We start from the raw sequence: 20243 nt of genomic DNA on the forward strand, positions 1-20243 counted from the left end.
TATCCTAGTAGGGCTATCAACAGATCTAACCCGTGTGTCGTAGTCTATTGAAATCTTAACTCGACTGGGTTCTACTTGAATGAATCTATGGATCTTTTTGCATGCGTGTCATGGTCTTGTTAATAGTCAATTTCCTGTGTGTGTTCGGTAGAAATTTATCCCCAAGGCTGTGATTTTAACTACGAAAATGAACCGTTAGATCTATTCCTTTTAGTCATTTATCCCCAAGGCTGTGATTGGTGTGTGAAGGAAAATGATGGGAAGCCTAAAGACAAGAAACATCATAATCTAGACCTTTCATTTAATAGGCCCCATTGCAGAGATGACATTAATTGGACTGGCTGCCTCTGATGATATCCAAATCCGAATGAGCTTGGATTCGAGGGATCAGCTTGGATTCAAACATCAAGGAAGGTCGGATCCAAGGAATTATCTGGCTAAGATCCAATCCATTAAAGAATCCAACTGGATCTTGGTCCCCTCAAAGAATTTGGGCTTCATTACATAGAATTTGTGACAATGAGCGTTGTAATGGGAGAGGGCCGCCTTGGCAGTAAGCCAACTCAAGCTTTAGGTACTGTGGCGTGCCATCCAACTGTAGCAGGACCCGAAGAAATGGAGCATCGACCTATTTTGTACTGGACAACCATAACAATCCTATTTTTTTTTAAAAAGGAAAAAAGAGAAGAAACACATAACAATTCAATTTCCAATTTGTGGAGACTTTTCCTTCCACCATTCCCGTTTTATTTTCAAACTTGTTCCCCTTTCAGAAAAGTAGGATAAAAAAGATGAAGCAAACATGTTCAAACTATATAATTTAGCATGTGCTACCTCACAAAATACAGCAAAATTAGCACAAGGGAAATGTAACCCTGGATAAAGTTGGAAAAATAAGATTAAAAGGAAAGAAGTACATGAGTTTCATATGATTTGGGGATACATTTCGACGTACTCTGACTGTATACCATCTGATTCCGAACATCGCAAATTCTGTAGATGGAAATCAAAATCAGTCTAATATGACTAATTCAAAATCAGTCTATGTGGATGAATGGGTTGGGTATCTCCATTTCACGTCGCCCCACGTACTTTGTCCCTCTGTCACCTCCTTCACCACCAATGCTACTTCACCGATGCTGATACGGATTTGATCTCTGCTATCCCTCTCTCGGATTGTGACTGATGTTGTAGAATCCACAGTGATGGCGAAGGGAACACCGAGCTCATCCGTCCTTGCATATCTTTTCCCGATCGATGTACCTGTAGAATCCATTTTTAGCTTCTTCCATGCGTAGAAAAGTATTCCAAATGATGCATCACATAAATTCAAACTTACAGGCATACACCATGTATGTACGATGGGGAAGTCCAAATATGCATATCTTCTTCTTCTTCTTTTTTTGAAAGGTAACAAATTTATTAAAGGATCAACGAAATTACAGAGGGGGGCCAGGAGTCACCCTAGAATAAACCAATCATTCATTAATGCATGTTCTAATCATTCATTTCGTCCAATAACACATCATAAATACATAAAATATGCATCTTATGAAGACTTGCACAGAATTATACCCATGTTTTTTTTTTTTTTTTGGTAGGCTCATACCCATGTTAGTGCATGTATGTTCAGTTGCATGTATCGATTGTTTCATGCCTACATTGATGTCCCTATGTATAAGTCATTTGAATGCAGATGGGAGGAGAATCAGCATTCATGGAGGAAGATACATCACCAATACAGAAACAACCTCGACACCAGCTGGTTTTAGAATCAACGGAAAAAACAATGGTCACATACCTTTATTATCAATACCCTAGGTGGGTGTCCTTGTCGTTTTACTACCCATGACCTTCAACTTGATAGCAGCGTACAGCGTATCATAGGACAGTGAAGAGATGAAAACCACCTATGGTCATACAGCACTAGTAGTGATTTTGAAAACCCAGAGGTATTACTAGTCTTTTTCACATGGGTAAAGGTTTTGAAATGCACCATACATCATACTAGTGGACGTGCACGTAGCAGTCACTCCCCATCGATATCTGCTTCTGTATGCATACATTAATTTGCGTTGAGGAGGAAATGAATTAAGAAAATAATTGCATATTTCAGATATCAAAAAATTTGTTTTTTTTAATGATAGATATCTAATATTTTGTTAATAACCACGTTAATCATTTTGGGCCAACAAATTTCTTTATCACGAGCATAAAGTGTTGGGCGTGTTAGATAATCCAAATGGCATAACCAGCCACTCATACAGTCCCTCTCTCGTCTTAAATGATGTTTTCCACTCATCACGGGGTTGTAGGCGAATCTGATGGTAACTACTTTTCAGATCCGCCTTATCCCTATCCATCTCAAACACCACAGTTCTCTGCTCCTCTTTGTCCAAAGTTATCTCTATCTCCATGGTGTTTCCTTCTGCAATAGTTTCAAATTTAATACAAATTGAATTTCATCTAAAAGGGTGATTCTCCCCACCCTAGAGCATAACCCTTTGTAAAATTCCACAATATCATTCTCAATCTTCCACTTCTCAACCATGCTGTCCTTAACAACAAAGCATCTGATGTGGTTGAGTTCTCATTACCAAGGTTTTACATTTCGGTTTCGGTCAGCACGAAAACGAAAACATTTCAGTTCCTGTGGAAATCTGGTAAAATCACGGAAACGTATGAAGACATGCAAATGATGAAATTTTAAGATGAAACTTTGGGAAATGCCAGAATAAGCACAAATACATACTTTGAAACTATCGCATAAGCAAGAAAGCCATCCATAATGACAATCACATCAAATATCTAGTGACATGTGTTGGCGCACATGTTTGGAATAGTAAAGTCAATAAAAAAGTATAATGTAATCAGGTATAAGAAGGTATAATGACTAGTCTCCCCTCCAAGGACCCCAACTCTATGTCAATACTACATAGAGTTACGAGGTATTATTGGTTCATGCTGAACTGACATCCCATGTATAAGATACGGTTATTTTCTTGTGCAGTTCAATGATGTTGCTAACGAAATATCATTATCTACATTAATGAAATGAAATGAAATGAAACGCAAATCATAACATCTTTCCATTTTTTGTCATTCCGGCCATTTCGGTCGAATTTCAGGAATTTTGGTTGGAAATAATGGCGTGAGAAGAACCATGTGAGCAATTCATATGTCTACCTTATTTAATTTTACTAGCATACCTGTGATGTCTATCTTATGAGAGATCCCAATCGCAGCCAATGATTTGGAGATTTGTTTGGCCACTTCCTCATACTCGTGATTCTGAACCAATGGGAAGACAGTGCACTTGATAGGAGCCACAAGAGGAGGGAACTGGAATACGTTCAATTGTTCATCCCCATCTTTGCTAGCCCTTGTGCAGAAGCAATGCTCAAAAAGGCAGTAGATTATCCGTCCAATACCAAAAGATGGTTCGATCACGGAAGGTGTAAAGACCCTCTGGTATTCCTTTTTCTTCTCTTTAGAAATCGATACCATGCTTTTTGTGATTGTGACTGATTTCTCAAGAGTGCAAACTTTGAACTCCATTTCCCCTTTGGATTCTAAGGCGGCTTTCATTTCCATAGCTTCCATTTCATTCATGGCCTGCCCACAAACAGAACTAATAAGAAATGTGAAGCAAAAATGTTCAGTCTGTGAGTATTTAAAATTATAACTCCACACAAAAAGTAAGAAGGTATTCTATAGTTTACCTCCAAAGCTTCAACCACCATCTTTTGTTTACCTTTAAAGGTAAGACCCAGTTCCTTTTTCACTGGGGTTATTACTAGTTTCTGAATAGTAAACAAAACAAGTCAGTCACACAACTACATTAATAGAGCCAACCATGATATTAATGTAATCCAAGGAGAGAGTTTTTATCGGGCAATAAATCGAATCTAATCAGTGAGAGAACCCCACCTCCACCTCCCTAGGTTCTGAAAACTTTTCGTGAGCAATGAGAGGGACACCACTTTTCTCCTATTATACAGCATTGATGATTCCAATGAGCATTATAATTTTATCAAAATAGTGCATGTATCAAATGGCTATATCACCAACTTATAAATTCATTCAAGCCTTACGGTGTGAGCATGTAGATCATATGCAGACCTATCTGCAATACCAACACATTCGATCCAGCCATAGGAGCACTCTATCTCTGCATCCCAACAGTCAGCAGCATAGTGAGCCATCTCATTAGGCAGATGTTGCCGGAAGCGTAATTGTTCCTTGTTAATTCCAAGATGTGTCAGAAACAAGTAAACCCTCCCAATGAAGTATCCGAGTGTTTGATTGTTGACAGTCCCCTAACCAAGGAAATAGATACAGAAAATATATAAGCCAAAGAACACTGCCTTTTCGAGAACATAAACAGCAGCTAGTGGAAATAACTGGCTCATGGATATTTAGAAAACAGAAGTGAGACTCACCTTTGAAACTGCTTCACCAAGGCAAAGTTTCTTCGCTTGTTTTCCCGCCAGTTGCTCTTCCCTTGGGAACATCAAGAACTCTAAATTAGCAACATCACCAAATTTAGGATGGGATTTGTCATCAGGATCCACAAAATGCTCAATCTCCGCTAGTGTGAACTCACGAACTCTTAGAAGACCTTGGCGAGGAGATATCTGGGCATCAGCGAAAGTCAAGTCCATGAGTCTAGCAGTAGAATTAGGAACACATCAGTCATTCATTGATCGTTAGGAGTTAGGACACTGCAGTTTTAGTAGCCTAAAGTGCATCTCTTGAACATTCATACATATACATAGCATGAAGTTATTATCCCTTTTCTTTCTTAAATACCATGGCTATTTCAACTTAGAAAATTAAAGAGCTTTCATCATTAAAAACAAATCAAAAAATCAAAATCATTGATTTTCGCATGGGTTCTGGTGATTTTCAAGGAATTAAGGGCCTGCACAAAATAAAAGTAGAGCACTTTGTTCCTCGTAAACATGAAGGACAATTTGTCATTTCAGATAACTATGAGTATTCTCTTACCCAAGGTTTACTTCCAAGACATTAACTGGTAAATGCTGAACATTCAGAAAGGATACTTGTTTGGGAAAAAAAGTACAAAGGATAAAATCATCAAGCTGGAGCCATAGGCGAGGAGTGGAAATTGAACAGGGAAATCCATAGTGAACAATTTACCCATTCTAAATTAACAAAAATACCTAGCTCTATATCTCATGATCTTATTGGTGGAATCAAATAAGAAAGAAAGAAAATGACGTTTTTCCAGAGTGGATTAGGCTTTGAGCTAGGTTCTCTGTAGCTCTTATTTTTTTCCATTATCCTTCTCTCTTATTTTCTCATTGATTAATTTTTCATTGTTTCTTAATGAAAAATCAGCACATTAATTTATGAGTGGATTTTCTTTTTAAAAATAGCTTACTAGAAGAAGCAAACTTCCCTATCCTCGCACTTCTTCTAAAACAGAATTCCTCCAAATAAGAAAGGTTCAATTACTATAAAAGGAAAAAAAACTGCCCAACAAGAGCAAGTAGAAGTAGCAGACTCGTAACAGTGCAATAGCAGTTTAAGACATCTACCCAATTTAGGCCAGAAAATTCACTTAAATATTGATGGCATATGAACACACACATATGTTTGCATGGTTACATACATTCATGCAGTTGTAATTGTATTAAGGAAGCAATACTTAAGGAAGGCAAGAAACCTCGTTTCTGAAAGCCTGGCCAATCTGAGCAGCAGCGAAGGGAAGCTTGTTCCCATTGTAATAATACAAGTCCTTGAAGTTCACAAAAATGCCTTGTGCCGTCTCTGGACGCATATACCTGCAGTTCATATGCAATAAACATTAAAAAAAACCGTCAGATCACCCAGAAAAGGAACTTCACAATGCCCAACCAATAAAGAATTTTCTGGCACCAAATTTATTACTAAAGAGATGTCAGATTCAAATTCTCACCCAGGGCTCAAGCCAGATGGGCCAATTGAAGTTTGAAACATCAAGTTGAAAGGGTAGGGATCGGAGAGAGGGTTCTTTGTGTCGGGAGAGGTTATACCATACTCCTTGAGCTTTGCACCCAGTTCTTCTGGAGAAAGATCATCCAAAACTGCAAGAACATGTTTCATCTCCGCTGCTTTGTCAGCTGGCAACGTAAGGTCCTTCTCAAGTTTCTCCTTGCAGAAATCTTTGAGCAAGTGGTCTGCCCGATAACATGTTCCTGTTTTCTCATCCTTAACCATAAGGTCCGTAAACTTGTCAACATGACCTGAGGCCTTCAACACAACCTCAGGTGTGACACAAGGACAATCCACCGCCAACATGTTCTCCTCGATGACAAAATGCTGAAAAATGAAAATGACATGAGATACAAATTCAGCATAAAAAAATGACCATGAGAATATATTAAACAGCGTAGATTTTCTGACCAACAAGATTTGAGATCTAACCTGCTGGAGAAGATGGTTCTTCTCTTGCAGTCAGGTGGCAAAAGTTAAAAGCAATGGAAAAAAAGAAGAAGCAATGATCGTAGTTTGCTAGAAGTTTGAAGCAAGATAAAAGTGCATAGCAATATATAGTTTTCTGATGTGCAAAAAATATTTAGTTATAGTATTGAGTTGTTAACATGTCCAAATAAAACAACATATGTCAAAAATGTCACGTCACTTTCTAAATCTATGTAACAACTAACAAGGAATCAAGCACATTCCATTTTCTAAAACTTTGCCACGCCGGACAACCATCAACAAGGCTATTAGAAAGGCCTCCATCAACATGGCAATCATACGGACCCTTATTCATGTATTGGTTGCACATTTACCTAATTCAATGTCAGTTTGCTACATTGACAATGAAATTAAGATACACGCAGCTTAAGGTAGCTAACAGGTTAACTGAATTAGTCTGCAGTTCATTAGGCTTTTTAAGTGGAGTTAGTAAAATGGTTGATTATTGGTACTCAAACGAGAGAGAGAGAGAGAGAGAGAGAGAGAGAGAGAGAGAGAGAGAGAGATTAAACCAAACAACGCCATGTTTACATCTTCTGTATATTGTAAGACTGAGGAGTGCATTACAGATACACAATACAATGTATCAAATGCATAGTTAGCAATTTAACTATGCCTAAATGCATAGAGCAATAGACACCTAGAAAACACATATGTAGAGGTAGACACCTAGAAAACAGAGATATTAAATCATTAATACTCAATCATCATTCATGTATTCCAAAAAGAAAAAGAAAAGAACCATACTAAGTTCTAACCATTGATAAATCCAAGTTCAAAATTTTAAGTTCCACATACTCAGGATCCAAATCCCAGCACATAATTACACTCTAAAACACACTGCAATGTGAAATTATTCCCAGGACATAATTACAGGTTATAAGTAGCTCAAAGACTAAAACATTATAGAGGCATTAGAGTACAAAGCCCAAAAGAGCGAAAACCACAAACATGAACAAAATTCATAAGGTGCTGTAACAGCCAACGAAAAGTCTACAATGCAGAGAGAGTATAAATATCAGTTCAATCCAATTTTTTGAGAATGAGAAAAAAAGTAATGAGAAAAAATAAAAAGAAAAATCTGACTATAAGAACTTTAAAAATGACAAAATTAAGTATCTCAATCATGCTCCAAATCGATCCCATCGGTTCGGTTCACGGTTTTAGATTTTTAATCCGAAAATTAACCGAATCGAACCGAGAAATGGAGGAAAAGGCGAAATGATTTTGTGTCATTATCAAATCTAAGGTGAGTTAATATCATTTGCAAAGAGAAGAGGGGTGATTTAAACAAGGGAGGTGTGTCTATATCTGATTTCAACTTTTACACATATTTTTTCAGAATTCAGAGTTATTTAATTGAGCAGCGATTGGTAGGGATGAAAATGAGTGTAAGGAACTTGGAAGCTGGTACCCAGATTGTGGAAATTGTGATTATGGTTGCACTCCCATAGGTCGAAGGAACATCAATTGTAAGGAAGAAGTCTTGTAAAGGTCACTCTCTGTGATGGTAACTTAAGATCCCAGTTGCACTAGAAGAAAGTTGAAGTCCCATGATTACCTTGAGAGACTACGGTCTTTCGCTGAATGGAGGCACTCTGGCATGGGAATCTCCGTCATTACACGCTCAAGGAACTGAGGTTCGGAAAAGGTTGTGGGATGAAAACCTTTAAATATGTAATGGATAATACAAGTAAGATAGGTTAGAGGAGGGAGGAAAGGGATCATTTGGCGTTTTGTTCTGTATATGTACTTCATTGGTTACAGGTATACCTCCGCCAACTTTCATGTTATCTTCTTGTAACGCAGGCTGAGACCCCTGGTCCCGAATGCTCTTTCTGAGAATTAATGAAATATGTCAACTTTTAAAAAAGAGAGTAAACAATACATTCACCCCTTCCCTTTAGACCACCCCTTAGAAGTGTAAAAATAATAGTCCTAAATACTTAGAGGGGCGAATATATCACCATCCCCTTTATGAGGCCCTCAATTAGGGCTAGAGAGGGAAGGGTCTCTTCATTTTTGTTTCATGAGAAACAGAGATAGAGAGAGGGGGGGAGGGACGGAAAGGGAAACGTATTTAAACCTTTTTTTTATAGATAAACTTTTTTTTTTTATAGATTACCATATTAAACTACTTGATTGGATTTGTACAGAATAAACCGTGATCCGAACCGAACCAGTCAAAATCGGTTCAGTTTGGTTTGGTTGGTTTGAATTTTCTCATTATTTTCTCCGAACCGATGTGATTGGTTCGGTTAAAAAAAACTCCCTAAACCGAACCGTGTGCAGCCCTACAAATTATAGGGTAAAGATCAAAACCGTGTGCAGCCCTACAATTTATAGGGTAAAGATCAAAATAAAATTAAAAATTATGCGAACCACAGGCTACTGGAATCATCATATGTCTCAGTTTTACCAAGTAAACCTACATGGCTCACGTTAGACCACTCCAGTTAAAAAATAGAAAGAAAAAAAAAGGAAGAAAAGAAAAGCCAAGTAGAATTACAATCTAATGTTACACAATTTAGTAGCCTGTTACCCATAGGCTGCGCACGATAGCATACCTGGCGCCAGAAAGAGAGGACGTTCATCTTCACATCGGTGCCAGGCGGGCCATAGTCGTAGAGCCCGGCGACTCCGCCGTAGATCTTGAACGACGGGATGTAGAAAAGTCGCCTCTCCAGAGTGTTAACCACCGCCTGCCGGAAAGCCTCCCGGCTGCCAGAGCCGGTGCCGGCGACGACGGCCTGAAGTTCCTTGGCGATCGACGCCGTCTCGAGCTTCAAGGCCTTGAGTGCCTCCACGCCGGCTTCAACATCCGGCTTCGGCGCGCCGACGGTTTTCAGATCTCTAATGGCGGCGGCTTGGGCGTCCACGGCGGCTTGCTTGTCGGCTAAAGCGCGCCTTAGAGTTTCCTCAGTGGTGTCCATGGAGGGAAGATTCCGAGTGCTGACGTGGATTTTCGAATTAGGGTTAGTGGAGAGAGGGATGAGGGAGCGGAGACTGTAAGGATGGAATTTTTTGGAAGGGAAGAGGAGAGAGAGGAATCGCATGCGAGAGAGGAATGTCTGGAAGGGAAAAAAGAGGGTGGAAATATCAAAAATGACAGAGGGTATTGTGATAATCTTGTGGGTGTGGGAAGGATTGGATATGGGCGATTGCTAGGGTTTGCTAACCTGCGCGGCTGATTTTCTTTTATTTTTTTTAATGGTAATAATGCGGAGGATACTAAATTGGTGGGACTCATCGATCCTCCACTACTACTTGGTGGGCCACAACCTAAATAGGTCGTGCTAAGGTTGTGCCCCAATAATCATTTCTATAGGATGGCACTAACCTTCCCTCTCTATATAGATCAGAGGGCTAAGATATTTGGGGTATCTTATGAAGTGGCCCTTTACCATGGAGGTAGAGGCTCAATCCTTTGAGGAATGGTCCCGGTGGGGCTCGAACCTATGGACTTCGGATCATAAGACCAATGCTCTATGTCAGGGGCGGCGGGACCTACATCATGTGCCCTTTGAAGTTGGGCTTCCCCTTGCTCTAACCAACTTATGCTATGTGACCCCATTTTTTTATGACCAGGTAACTCTCTCTCTCTCTCTACCCCTCCTTGAAGATACCGGAAAACGCCCAGAATACCAGGTATCAGATCTGTTGCATTCTATTATGTTTTTTTTTGTAATCTTAAATCTGTAATTTTTAGGGTTTTTCGGAAATATAGTTTCAAACTTTCAATGTCTGTAAACCCTGTAAGGTTAGGGATTTTCAAAGGAGATGTTCGAAAATTCATCTAAACCATGGTGTGTTCCCCTTGTTGCATTGACTGCAAATCGAGCGACTGACGTTCTTGAGATTTTTTGTACTGGGAATTTTGTATTCTTTGAGTTTGAGACTAATTTATTCATAAATTCTTACAACTTTTTAGGTGTGGCCTTCTGACTCCATTGTACTCTGTTCTCTCTATGATGATAATAACGATTTTATTCGTTTTGGGTTGTATAGAGTTTCATGCCATTTGATATCGTTAAGTTTTTGTTTATCACTGATTGGTTTTTTTTTATCGTTGGGTTGCACTTTTATGTTGCTGGAAATGAGGAATCATGGCTTTTTATCTCATCCTCGCCCCCAGTTGTTGGAAGGAAGGTGTTTCAGTATGTTGTGACGGGGCTCTATACACCATTGGTAGGACATTTTCCTTCCATGGTTCATTTTATAGCCAGGTGTAATTTCATTAACTTTAGAGTAACCCTTTCATGTTTAAGAAGGCATTTTATGTTTTTGATCGTGAATATTAGAGAAGATTGGTTTTATTACAACGGGTTTGGTTCATAATAGAGGGTGAGCCTTGGCGCAACGGTAAGGTTGCTCCATTGTGACCTGGTGGTCACGGGTTCGAGTCACGGAAACCTCTCTGCAAAGCAAGGGTAAGGCTACGTACATCTAGCCCTCCCTAGAACCCGCAATGGCGGGAGCCTCGTGCATTGGGCCGCCTTTTTTTTTGGTTCATAATACCTTCTAAATCCAGTAACTAGAGAATGAATCGGTCTGCGAATGTATATGCCTGGTAATCTACAACGTTGAATACAAGTTCTAGATACTAATCCAGGTGGTCACTCTAAGAAATAATGTGTCGTGAATCAAAATTAAGATCATTCTTCCCTTCAACCGCTTCAAAACATTTTTCCCATCTTATTCTAGGAACGGATTCCTTGTTTGAGAGCAATCTGTCTCCCTTGTGTAATTATTTTCTTTCTTTTTAATAATATTTTCTATTTTTCGAAGCATTAACTAAAAACTATAATAAAATTGCCCTGCCTAGAATCTCTCAACATAAATTAAATGTTGTACAAAAGGTTTGAAGGTGGGAAAATAATTTTGATGCATCACGTAACCCTTTAAGGTTTAAATTTTGTAAGTCGTAAAAGATATCTGCTTCAATAATTGATTACAACATCACAACAAATGGAATCTGGGAAAAAAAACAGTATCATTTTGCTAAAGGGGAGTTTATTTTCCATCTAAAAGGGGGATTCCTGGGTAATTATTGGAACTGCTATGCGACTCATTTAAAGAGAAGCAGAAAGTGTGAAGAAGCATAGAGAAGCAAAGGGTTGAGTGTTTGGATTAAAGAAATCATGAAGAGTAATAAAACCATCGAAGGTAAAAGAAATATTGGAAGAACAACCGAGAGAAACGGAAACTACTGATTGGTTTTTAAACTATAATAAAATAATATTTTTGAAAAAAAAAACCCGACTCCGTCAATTGATAAGCCGGGCAAGAATAACTCATAAAAAAGTAAAACCCAACTTGGATAAAGCTGACTCCATCAATTGATAATTTGGGCAAGAATAGCTCGCATATAAAAAAATAGAACATAACTTACATATTATGTTGCATTTTTCAAAAGTATATTTTTCCATATTTCTAAAGGATTAAATCCATGAAAAATAACATTTCATGGATTGATCTGTGTGCTAATGCATCTTAGTTGATGCATTTGAAGTTGTGAACATTAATTCACGTTAATTGCAGAAAGAATGAAAGAAAATGGAAAAAAGTGTATAGTTTGGAATCGAGTCACTCTTTTAGGCACTTCAGTCGAAACGTCAACATGTCCAAAATGTCGAAATCCTATAAAATATGTACTGCCGACATAAAATTTCATGACTGAAACTACACTGACATGCTACTGACATGACTGACATATTGATCGACATATTGTAACGAAACTACTTGTGGATTTCGTGTTGGTCCGGACCAATGTCTACATGTCGACCAAAACTAACATATGTCAGCCGACATTTGATACCATGCCCCTGTTTCTCTGTGTGGGTGTATTCTGCTGAAGTGATTCTTCTTTTAATTTTAGATCAAGGATATCTGACTTAGATGACTGGGTGTTGTCCTATGTAAGGAAAGTATTGCTGCCCGCTTTGTGGAAAGTTTAGGAGGCTTTTTTGGGCTATAAAAAAATCACTTATATATTGAATCTGAAAGGTTGTAGATCCTTCATGTTGTTTGTGTGGCTTTAATAATGTTGTAGTTCTGTTCATGTGGCTTGAATGATTGTATTGTTACCTCGTTTCTGTGTATATATATGTTGTGGTGTTTGTGATTATTAGATGTGCCCTATTTATATGTGTTCTACCAAATATTTTGTCATTTCCTTGCAATCCTATTCATGTAAATTTTGTCATTTCCTTTCAATCCTATTCATGTAAATCACTTGCTTCTCTATTGGTTGATTCTCCATTCGTAAAATTGAAGGGTTGCCCCTCTCTGTGATATACGTGCTGCCTATTATTTTTATCAGCTATTGCCCTGTTTGTTAGTTGTTGTCATGAGTGAAAATAGTCGTAGCCTACGCAATGTCATGAAGATGTCAATGGTGCATTTCACTTTTGTGAAGTTGAATGTGCCAAATTATCTTTTATTGGCCGTCTATAAAAGTAGCACTGGCTGCAAGAGGGAAATTAACATTCTTGGCTTAAGAAGGTCCTGAGGAATCAGACAATAGATACGGGGACTAACTATGGGAGAATAAATCAAATTACGACATGTAGGGAATTAACCGGGTAGAACTCACCCCTAAAAGCTAGCTGTTAGAGGGAGGGTGCCAATTCCCTTATAACCCATCCACATCCATTTCACATGTCTGATGTGGGACTATTGCTCTTGCGTGGAACCCCAACAATCTCCCCCTCCACGAGGAAGCAACGTGGGCCATCTCGCCCCTCCACGCGGTGGCAACGTGGGAACCATGAGATCTTCTCCGAGGGAATTCCACCGTCCTCGGAGGCACACCGGGGTTACCGAGATTTTCCCGGGAGTTACCACGCCCTAGCTCTGTTACCATTTGTAGGGACCGGGTAGACAGATTTTGGCTAGTAAATAGTAAAGAGCACCCTTCTCTTACTAACATGTATTCTCGACTTTAGCTTATTGTGAGTGTCGTCAGTCCCCAGTGGTAGCGTAGGTGATGGATCTATGATGATGATTTTAAAAATAAAGGAGATTGTGGCAGAGGTCAAGCTGGTGCCTTTGGTAGTGGTTGTGGAGGTCGTGATTCATATAAGTTTCGGGATGTGCTAGAAGTTGACGAGTTGGGATGCGTATCATTGTGGTTGTAATTACTAAATTTCATACTAGTGTTGGCATAAGTTTGGAATCCTATGTGTTATTTATATAGCATAGATTGATGATATGCAACTAAGCGGTGCCATAAAAAAAAATCAAGCTCAAAGTTTTTGCGATGATTTAGTATTGCTCTCACGAGATGAGTCTGAGAAGCTCATGGAGATTTCCCAGCAATCTACAAGCCATTTCCTAACCATGGCTATTATTATGGCCAATTATAGGTAAATATGTGTTTTGTTTCAAAGGGCATTTCCCTGGGTCATTGATTCGGGCGCCTTCGTCCGTATGAAAGGTGAGTCATCTATATTTTCCTTGTTTGATGTCCATCATTCACTCATCTGTTGTGCCTGCTGATGGTTCTTTATCCACTGTGCTTAGTAGAGGTAGTGTCTATCCTACATCTCCCCTTTCACTGTCGTCAGTTCTTCAGGTTTTTAAGTTTCCTTCTAACTTGCTATATGTAATTAAACTAACCAAATCCCTTTGTTTTTTAACTTATTATGTGTAAGTAAGCTAACCAGAGCCTTGTAGTTTTCTGTATCTTTTATCCTTCTGTCTTTTTCAAAACATAAAGATAGAGGACGATTGGCGAAAGACTTGACTTAGATGACCTCTTTTATCTTGATTGGGGACTTGATGTTGTTGCTCTACATTCGACTTCCTCTCCACATCTTTGGCATGTTCGACTTGGTCATCCATCTCTGAGTAGTTTATTGTCTTTAGTTTCTTCTTCACATTCAGTGCCTAATTTAGAGTGAGAGCATTGTGTTAGGCAAGCATCATAAAATCCCATTTTATTTTAGAAATAATAAAAGAGAGTCAATTCCTTCTCTATAATATTTGGGGTCTAGCTAGAATAAAATGCTTGTCTGGCTATAGTACTTTTGTGTTATTTTTTGATGATTTTTCAAGAATAACATGGTTATATTTGATGAAAGAAAAATCTAAAATATTTCCATTTTTAAGCTATGGAAGTTTTCATCTTTAAATTATAGAAACAATTTGTTAGAAATGTCTGTATACTATGTTCTGATAATTTTAAGGAGTATTTATCATCAGCATTTCAAGATTATCTCAGTAGCAATGAATTTATCCATTAAACCTCTTGTGCACATCCTCAACAAAATAGTGTTAGAATATAAACACAGTCATCTTATTTAATCGATACATTTTCTAATGTGTTTGCCAAAAAACATATCGAGGGGATGTTGTTTTGACTGCGTGTTACTTGATTAATAATTAAGGAGTATTTATCACAGGAGTTCCAAGATTATCTTGATAGGTATAGATTTTTTTTTCTTCAAATCTCTTGTGCACGTACTCTTCAACAAAATATAGTGTTGGAATATAATCACCATCATCTTGTTGAAGTGATGCAAACTTTTTTGCTAAACTTGTGTTCCAAAAAAATATATTGGGGAGATGCTATTTGGACTACATGTTACTCGATTAACTGCATGCCATCTTCAATTTTGGTAGGTAGGTCTCGTTCCATTTTTCTTTCCTGGCACTGCATTATTTTTTGTTCATCATGTATCTATTTGTGTTTGTTTTTGTTCACAATTTTGGTCCAGATATTGATTAGTTAAACTCATGTTATTAAGGCCCTGTTCGTTTACGATTATGACAACCAATTGTGAGTCCCAAACTGATTATTGGACTCAAAATTACATTTAAATTTGATTCCAATAATCAGTTTTGCACTCACAATCGGTTGTCATAATCTTAAACAAACAGGGCCTACATGTACTTTTCTAGGATATTCTTTAAGTCAGAAAGGGCTTACTTGGTATTACCCCGGTCTTCCTAAAGATGTTTGTGTACTGCTATTACTTTCTTTGAGAGTACCCCACATTTTTTTTTCGAGGGAGCGACTAACCTCAGTTAATTTTCCTCTTGGACTCTCAAGAAGTAACATTTTCATTTTATCTTGTTACTCTTCTAGCGGTTACTCACTTGTGATTGGGCCATAATTATTCATATGCAACATTTAGGTGGAAAAATCAACAGTTTAAAGGCATCTTAAAGGGTGACTTTTTCATTAGGCTTGATCAATGGTTTTGAATCAGCTGAAGAGATTGTGACCGACATCATCAGATGGGTGGTTCAGATCATACAATTGAAACAATTTAAGGGGGCACACCTGTTACATTGAAGATAACAAAATGGATGGTTCAGATCATATAATGGAGATAGTTTGGGGGGAACAACCTAATTGCATTATGGCCCCACGAATGGGCTGTCCGGATCATCTAATTGAAATGATTTTGGGAGCACCTCATTATGGCCCCACAAATGGGCTGTTCTGATCATCACATGGAAATAATTTGTGGGCACAACCCATTTATGTGCTGACCATCATTTGGACGGTTTGGATCGTCCTATAGAAGAGGTTTGGGGGTACAACCTGTACAGTGTGGTTCCACAAGATGAATGGTTAGGATTATCCAAGAAAAGGGCTGCAAGGAGAAGAGGTTTTAAGGCCATTGAGCATAGAGAGGAGGCAATCTACTGACATTGCAGAATTAGATGGATGCTTTGGATTATCTAAAAGGAGAGATGCTACTAAGAAAGCAAGTTTGTTGGGGACTCTAAAAGAGATAACTTAAAACAAAATTCATCCGGTGGAGGGGAAGAAAAACACGTTTTGTGAAGAGAGATTTTTTAGGGCGCAATTTTCTTTGCCGTTATTGGATATCTAATTGAGTGAGGAGACTTTTTTAGGATTGGCCAATATCCCATATCTCATTCAAGAAGGGGAGGACCCAACTTGCTTTGCCGATATCCCATATCTCACTCCTCTTCCATAGATGCCACATCCACATCCATCATTCCCATCCAGCCGCCCCTTTTTCACCACCATCCTCTTCCACCTCTATAATCATAGGCATCTTTCTCCACTATTTTATTTGCAGCCCCATCGCTCCCACCATCATCGCCACACCCAACGCAACCTTCATCTTCCATTTTTCCACTACCATCCTCCATTTTTGCAGCCCTCATTGCCCTCTCTATACCCATTGGCCGAGCCCCACTATCACTATTAGACACCATCACTTCTCGTTTTCTCCCGTAGGTATCAGCCTGGCTTCCCATTAAATCTCATTACCTGATCTCATCAGCCCTCATAGCCTAAAAGCCCATAGCTATATCACCATGGCCATGTTCCCCAACCTTAAACCCAACTCCTACATGCCATCACATGCCCTCACATACCCATCCTATTAATCCCATTACCATCTCCATACCATCAGACCTCACACATCATCACATATCCACACATACACTGTAGACTCCATCATCCATCATTTTCATCATAACTCCTCCATACCACAACACCTTAGAATCTATTCGGCCTCTATCTCTAACCACCACGCGAGCCCTCTCTCCCTTGTTCATTCGGTGCCACCTCAGCTCCACTCTTTACAAGGGTCTGCTAACTCTTTAAAGAAGCCAACCCTACCATTTGCACCGCATTTCATGGAATATCATCGTCTTTGCTACGTCGTGTTGAAAAGCACCATGTAGGGTTGCAACTTGGGTCGGGTTTTACCCGACCCGCGTCAACCCGACCTGAAAATACACAGGGCCGGGTTTCAAAATTACGGGCTTCGGGTAGGGTCGGTTTTGGATTTCAAAAACCCGATTTATTCTCTGGTCGGGTCGGTTTTAAAGCAGAAAAACCTGGGCCGACTTATTTACGCGACTTTTTGTTTTTCACTACAGCGCATCTTATTTTTCATCTCTTTCCTCCTTTCCAAACCTGAACCCAACTTTTCGTTTTTCTCTTTCTTTCCCGGCGAGACTCTGCAACAACGAAGCTTTGCGATCTTCTCGTCTTCTCTCCCTCTCGGGTCGAGTCAAATTAGAAGTCTTCCCTCTCTCTCTCTCTCTCTCTCTCTCTCTCTCTCTCTCTCTCTCTCTCTCTCTCTCTGCAGCAATGATTTGCCAAAATATCTGAAAACCCTCTTTCTAGGTTGTTCTTTTCTTGTACGATATTTTCCTTTTGGCAGTTCTTTTTTGTTATTTGTTGGTAACAACTAACAATGGAGTTGATGATGAATCTTTTTGATCCATGTTTATGAATAAATCGTGATTGATACATTTTCTTCTTATCTACAATAATAAGAGAAGAGAGATAGCAGAAAAGCAAGAAGAAGAAAAAACCCCTATGTTAGCTACCATGGAAAATAGAATTTTTTTAGGGTTTTCCTTTTGGCTCAATGATTGAATGCCATTAAAGGCAATATAGTATACACGCTATTCTTAAGATCATAAGGGATGAAAACAGAGATGATGATATGAGAGCTAATTTTTATTTCTTCTTTTATTCTTTATTCTTTCCTCCTCTGCTTTTTTTGTTATTTTTGTTTTGTGTTGCTTGGTTTCATTTTTGTTATCTGCTGGGAATCTGGGATGGATTATGAATATCTTCACATGTCAGACTACAGAAATTTTTCACAAAATCAATGATAAGATAATTTCACTTTCTGGGCAGAAGTTTTGATTTTGATTTCATTTCCAATGTTTTCATACTACGTCATCTTGGTTTATCATTAAATACACATGTTATTAGGTGACCATGGATGATTCATGTCGGTTCTTGGGTTGCCTGATATTCATTGTGTTCAACTCTCAAATCATTGCCATCAAATTTACACTATGCCCTTCTATTTTTATGGTAATCAAAGCGCAATTTTGAAATTGACTCGTTGTACCTTAATTGCAGATTAGTCCGAGTTCTTCAGTATCATGATAGAAAGTGTAGTTTTAATAATTTATCTGCCCCATGTTCCTTTACATTGTTTACACCTTCATTTGTTCCCAATTGTTGGATCTAACACAACTAGTCAATCCTGTAAAAAGAGTTAGTTCTCGACAGGTTACAATAAAAACAGAGGGTAGCCATCTGGTTTCAATCACCATGTTTAAGTGAGCAGGTTTAACCATTTAAACCTGTAGGTTTTGTATGAAAGGACAGGTTGGAATAAAATTCAGGTTTAGGGTGAATTTGTCACATGGACATGGTTTAGCGTGCATTAGGATAAGTTTAAATCAAGTTTTTAGATAATCTTATCAGCATAAATCAGGTTTTTAGATAATCTTAAGAGTGAATTAGGACAATTTGGAACAAACAAGAGAAAATTTTTCGCGACAACATGGAAAAACCCGACCCGACCCGGGAAACTATCTCGGGTAGGGCCGGGTTTATGAATCATGGGTTTTCTAAAAAAACCCGACCCGACCCGAGAATGTTTCTCGGATAGGGTAGGGTTCTCAAAAACCCAACCCGCCCGACCCGAGTTGCAACCCTAGCACCATGAGTGGCTAAGTTTTCGTACATTTGATTGCTTGGTGTTAGACTCATATTTTATTGAATAAATTAAAATTTGTTTCCGTGATTCAAAATTTTCTATTTAAGCAATAGTTCTTAGGGTGATTGTGATTATGCCGATGATAATCTATATAACTGACCGAAGTAATCGTGCTAAGCGTAGCGAAGGGCGATAGTGATTGGCAAGATAGATTATAATTATGACAAATTGCAATTATTTTTCTTTGGTATCATTAGACTTGTAGTCGTAGTGAACCAAAGTGTGCACCAGAGATTAATTAATGGATCAATGTGGATTCGAAACCTGAAGATAGTTTTCTTTATAGATTTTTAATCCTCCATTATTTTGTTTAACTCTCTACTTCCTTTTCAATTAAATTTCAAAACTCTTTCTTTTCTTTAAAATCTGAAACTACTTTGTTTCCATAGCATCTTAGCCTTCTAGTTCCCTGTGGACACGATCATTTTCTTACCACTGTTGTAGTAGTAATAATTAGGTTAATTAATTTATATTTGATCTGATAACGACTCGATCAGCTTGTCTTATTTTCCAATATCTTGTGAAATTTTTTCCATTGATGTCTAATGTATTCGAATAGCAGCCCCTACAAGTTTACACAAGACTAAGGGTGTACCAAATGTCATGACTAGACAAGCTAATAAGTTAGATCTTATGTCTACCGATTCTAGTTCTACTTCTAATGGTTATGATCCTCCAATTGTACCCGGCATGCTATTGCTTAATATGTTCCTTCTGATAACCTTTATCCTTCATATGAGATATTATATGATGAAGGGCCGTATGAACGTGTACCCATCATCCCATCCTTGAGGTGGTACCTCTGTTGTTGGATCAAATATCAAGCGTTGTACCTCTGTTGTTTGATCCAACAGCAGCTGTTGTTTCATCATATAATTTGTTCATTCATATAACCATTTTGCATTGTCCTTTCCTTCCATGTATTTGGCTAATTGGGGTATGGAAAAGAGCTATGGATGAAGCACCTATCAAAAAAACAAAAGAAGAAAAACAGAAAAGATCTCTATGGATGAGGAGAGACTGCTCTCATTTGAATAAAATATAATCGGAACACTGTCTCGAGTGTTCTGACCAGCATTCGCCTTGCTCATGCTTAAATCAAATCCAATGATGCATTTGTGATAAGTGTATGAATCAGACCAGCTACTTTGCACTCAAATCTGCAATCCTTTGTATTTTTCTGACAGCTTCTGTTATCGGAATCATGGTTTAAATTTCGGTTTCGGTACCGGT

At 38.4% G+C, this 20243-nt stretch overlaps 1 protein-coding gene and 2 non-coding genes across 3 annotated transcripts; 2 read left to right on the forward strand and 1 right to left on the reverse strand.

The window, feature by feature from the left end:
- Window positions 1-792: 792 nt before the first annotated feature.
- On the reverse strand, window positions 793-9755 carry LOC143890483 (glycine--tRNA ligase, mitochondrial 1-like). The gene is made up of 9 exons (XM_077395185.1): window positions 9057-9755; window positions 5945-6327; window positions 5693-5810; window positions 4443-4637; window positions 4095-4319; window positions 3931-3990; window positions 3723-3803; window positions 3210-3615; window positions 793-1263 (listed from the first exon to the last, which is right to left on the reverse strand). The coding sequence occupies exons 1-9, from the start codon at window positions 9543-9545 to the stop codon at window positions 1043-1045; spliced, it is 2178 nt and encodes a 725-aa protein (XP_077251300.1). The 5' UTR covers window positions 9546-9755; the 3' UTR covers window positions 793-1042.
- Window positions 9756-17852: 8097 nt separating this feature from the next.
- On the forward strand, window positions 17853-17945 carry LOC143891474 (small nucleolar RNA U54). Its single transcript, XR_013255356.1, has one exon. It is a non-coding gene; the product is annotated as a small nucleolar RNA U54 (small nucleolar RNA).
- Window positions 17946-18035: 90 nt separating this feature from the next.
- Window positions 18036-18136, forward strand: LOC143891475 (small nucleolar RNA R64/Z200 family). Its single transcript, XR_013255357.1, has one exon. It is a non-coding gene; the product is annotated as a small nucleolar RNA R64/Z200 family (small nucleolar RNA).
- Window positions 18137-20243: the final 2107 nt, after the last annotated feature.

The sequence above is a fragment of the Tasmannia lanceolata genome, unplaced genomic scaffold (genome assembly GCF_043159265.1).
Source record: "Tasmannia lanceolata isolate RefF3 unplaced genomic scaffold, GAP_Taslan_0.1 ptg000013l, whole genome shotgun sequence".
NCBI classification, from domain to species: domain Eukaryota; kingdom Viridiplantae; phylum Streptophyta; class Magnoliopsida; order Canellales; family Winteraceae; genus Tasmannia; species Tasmannia lanceolata.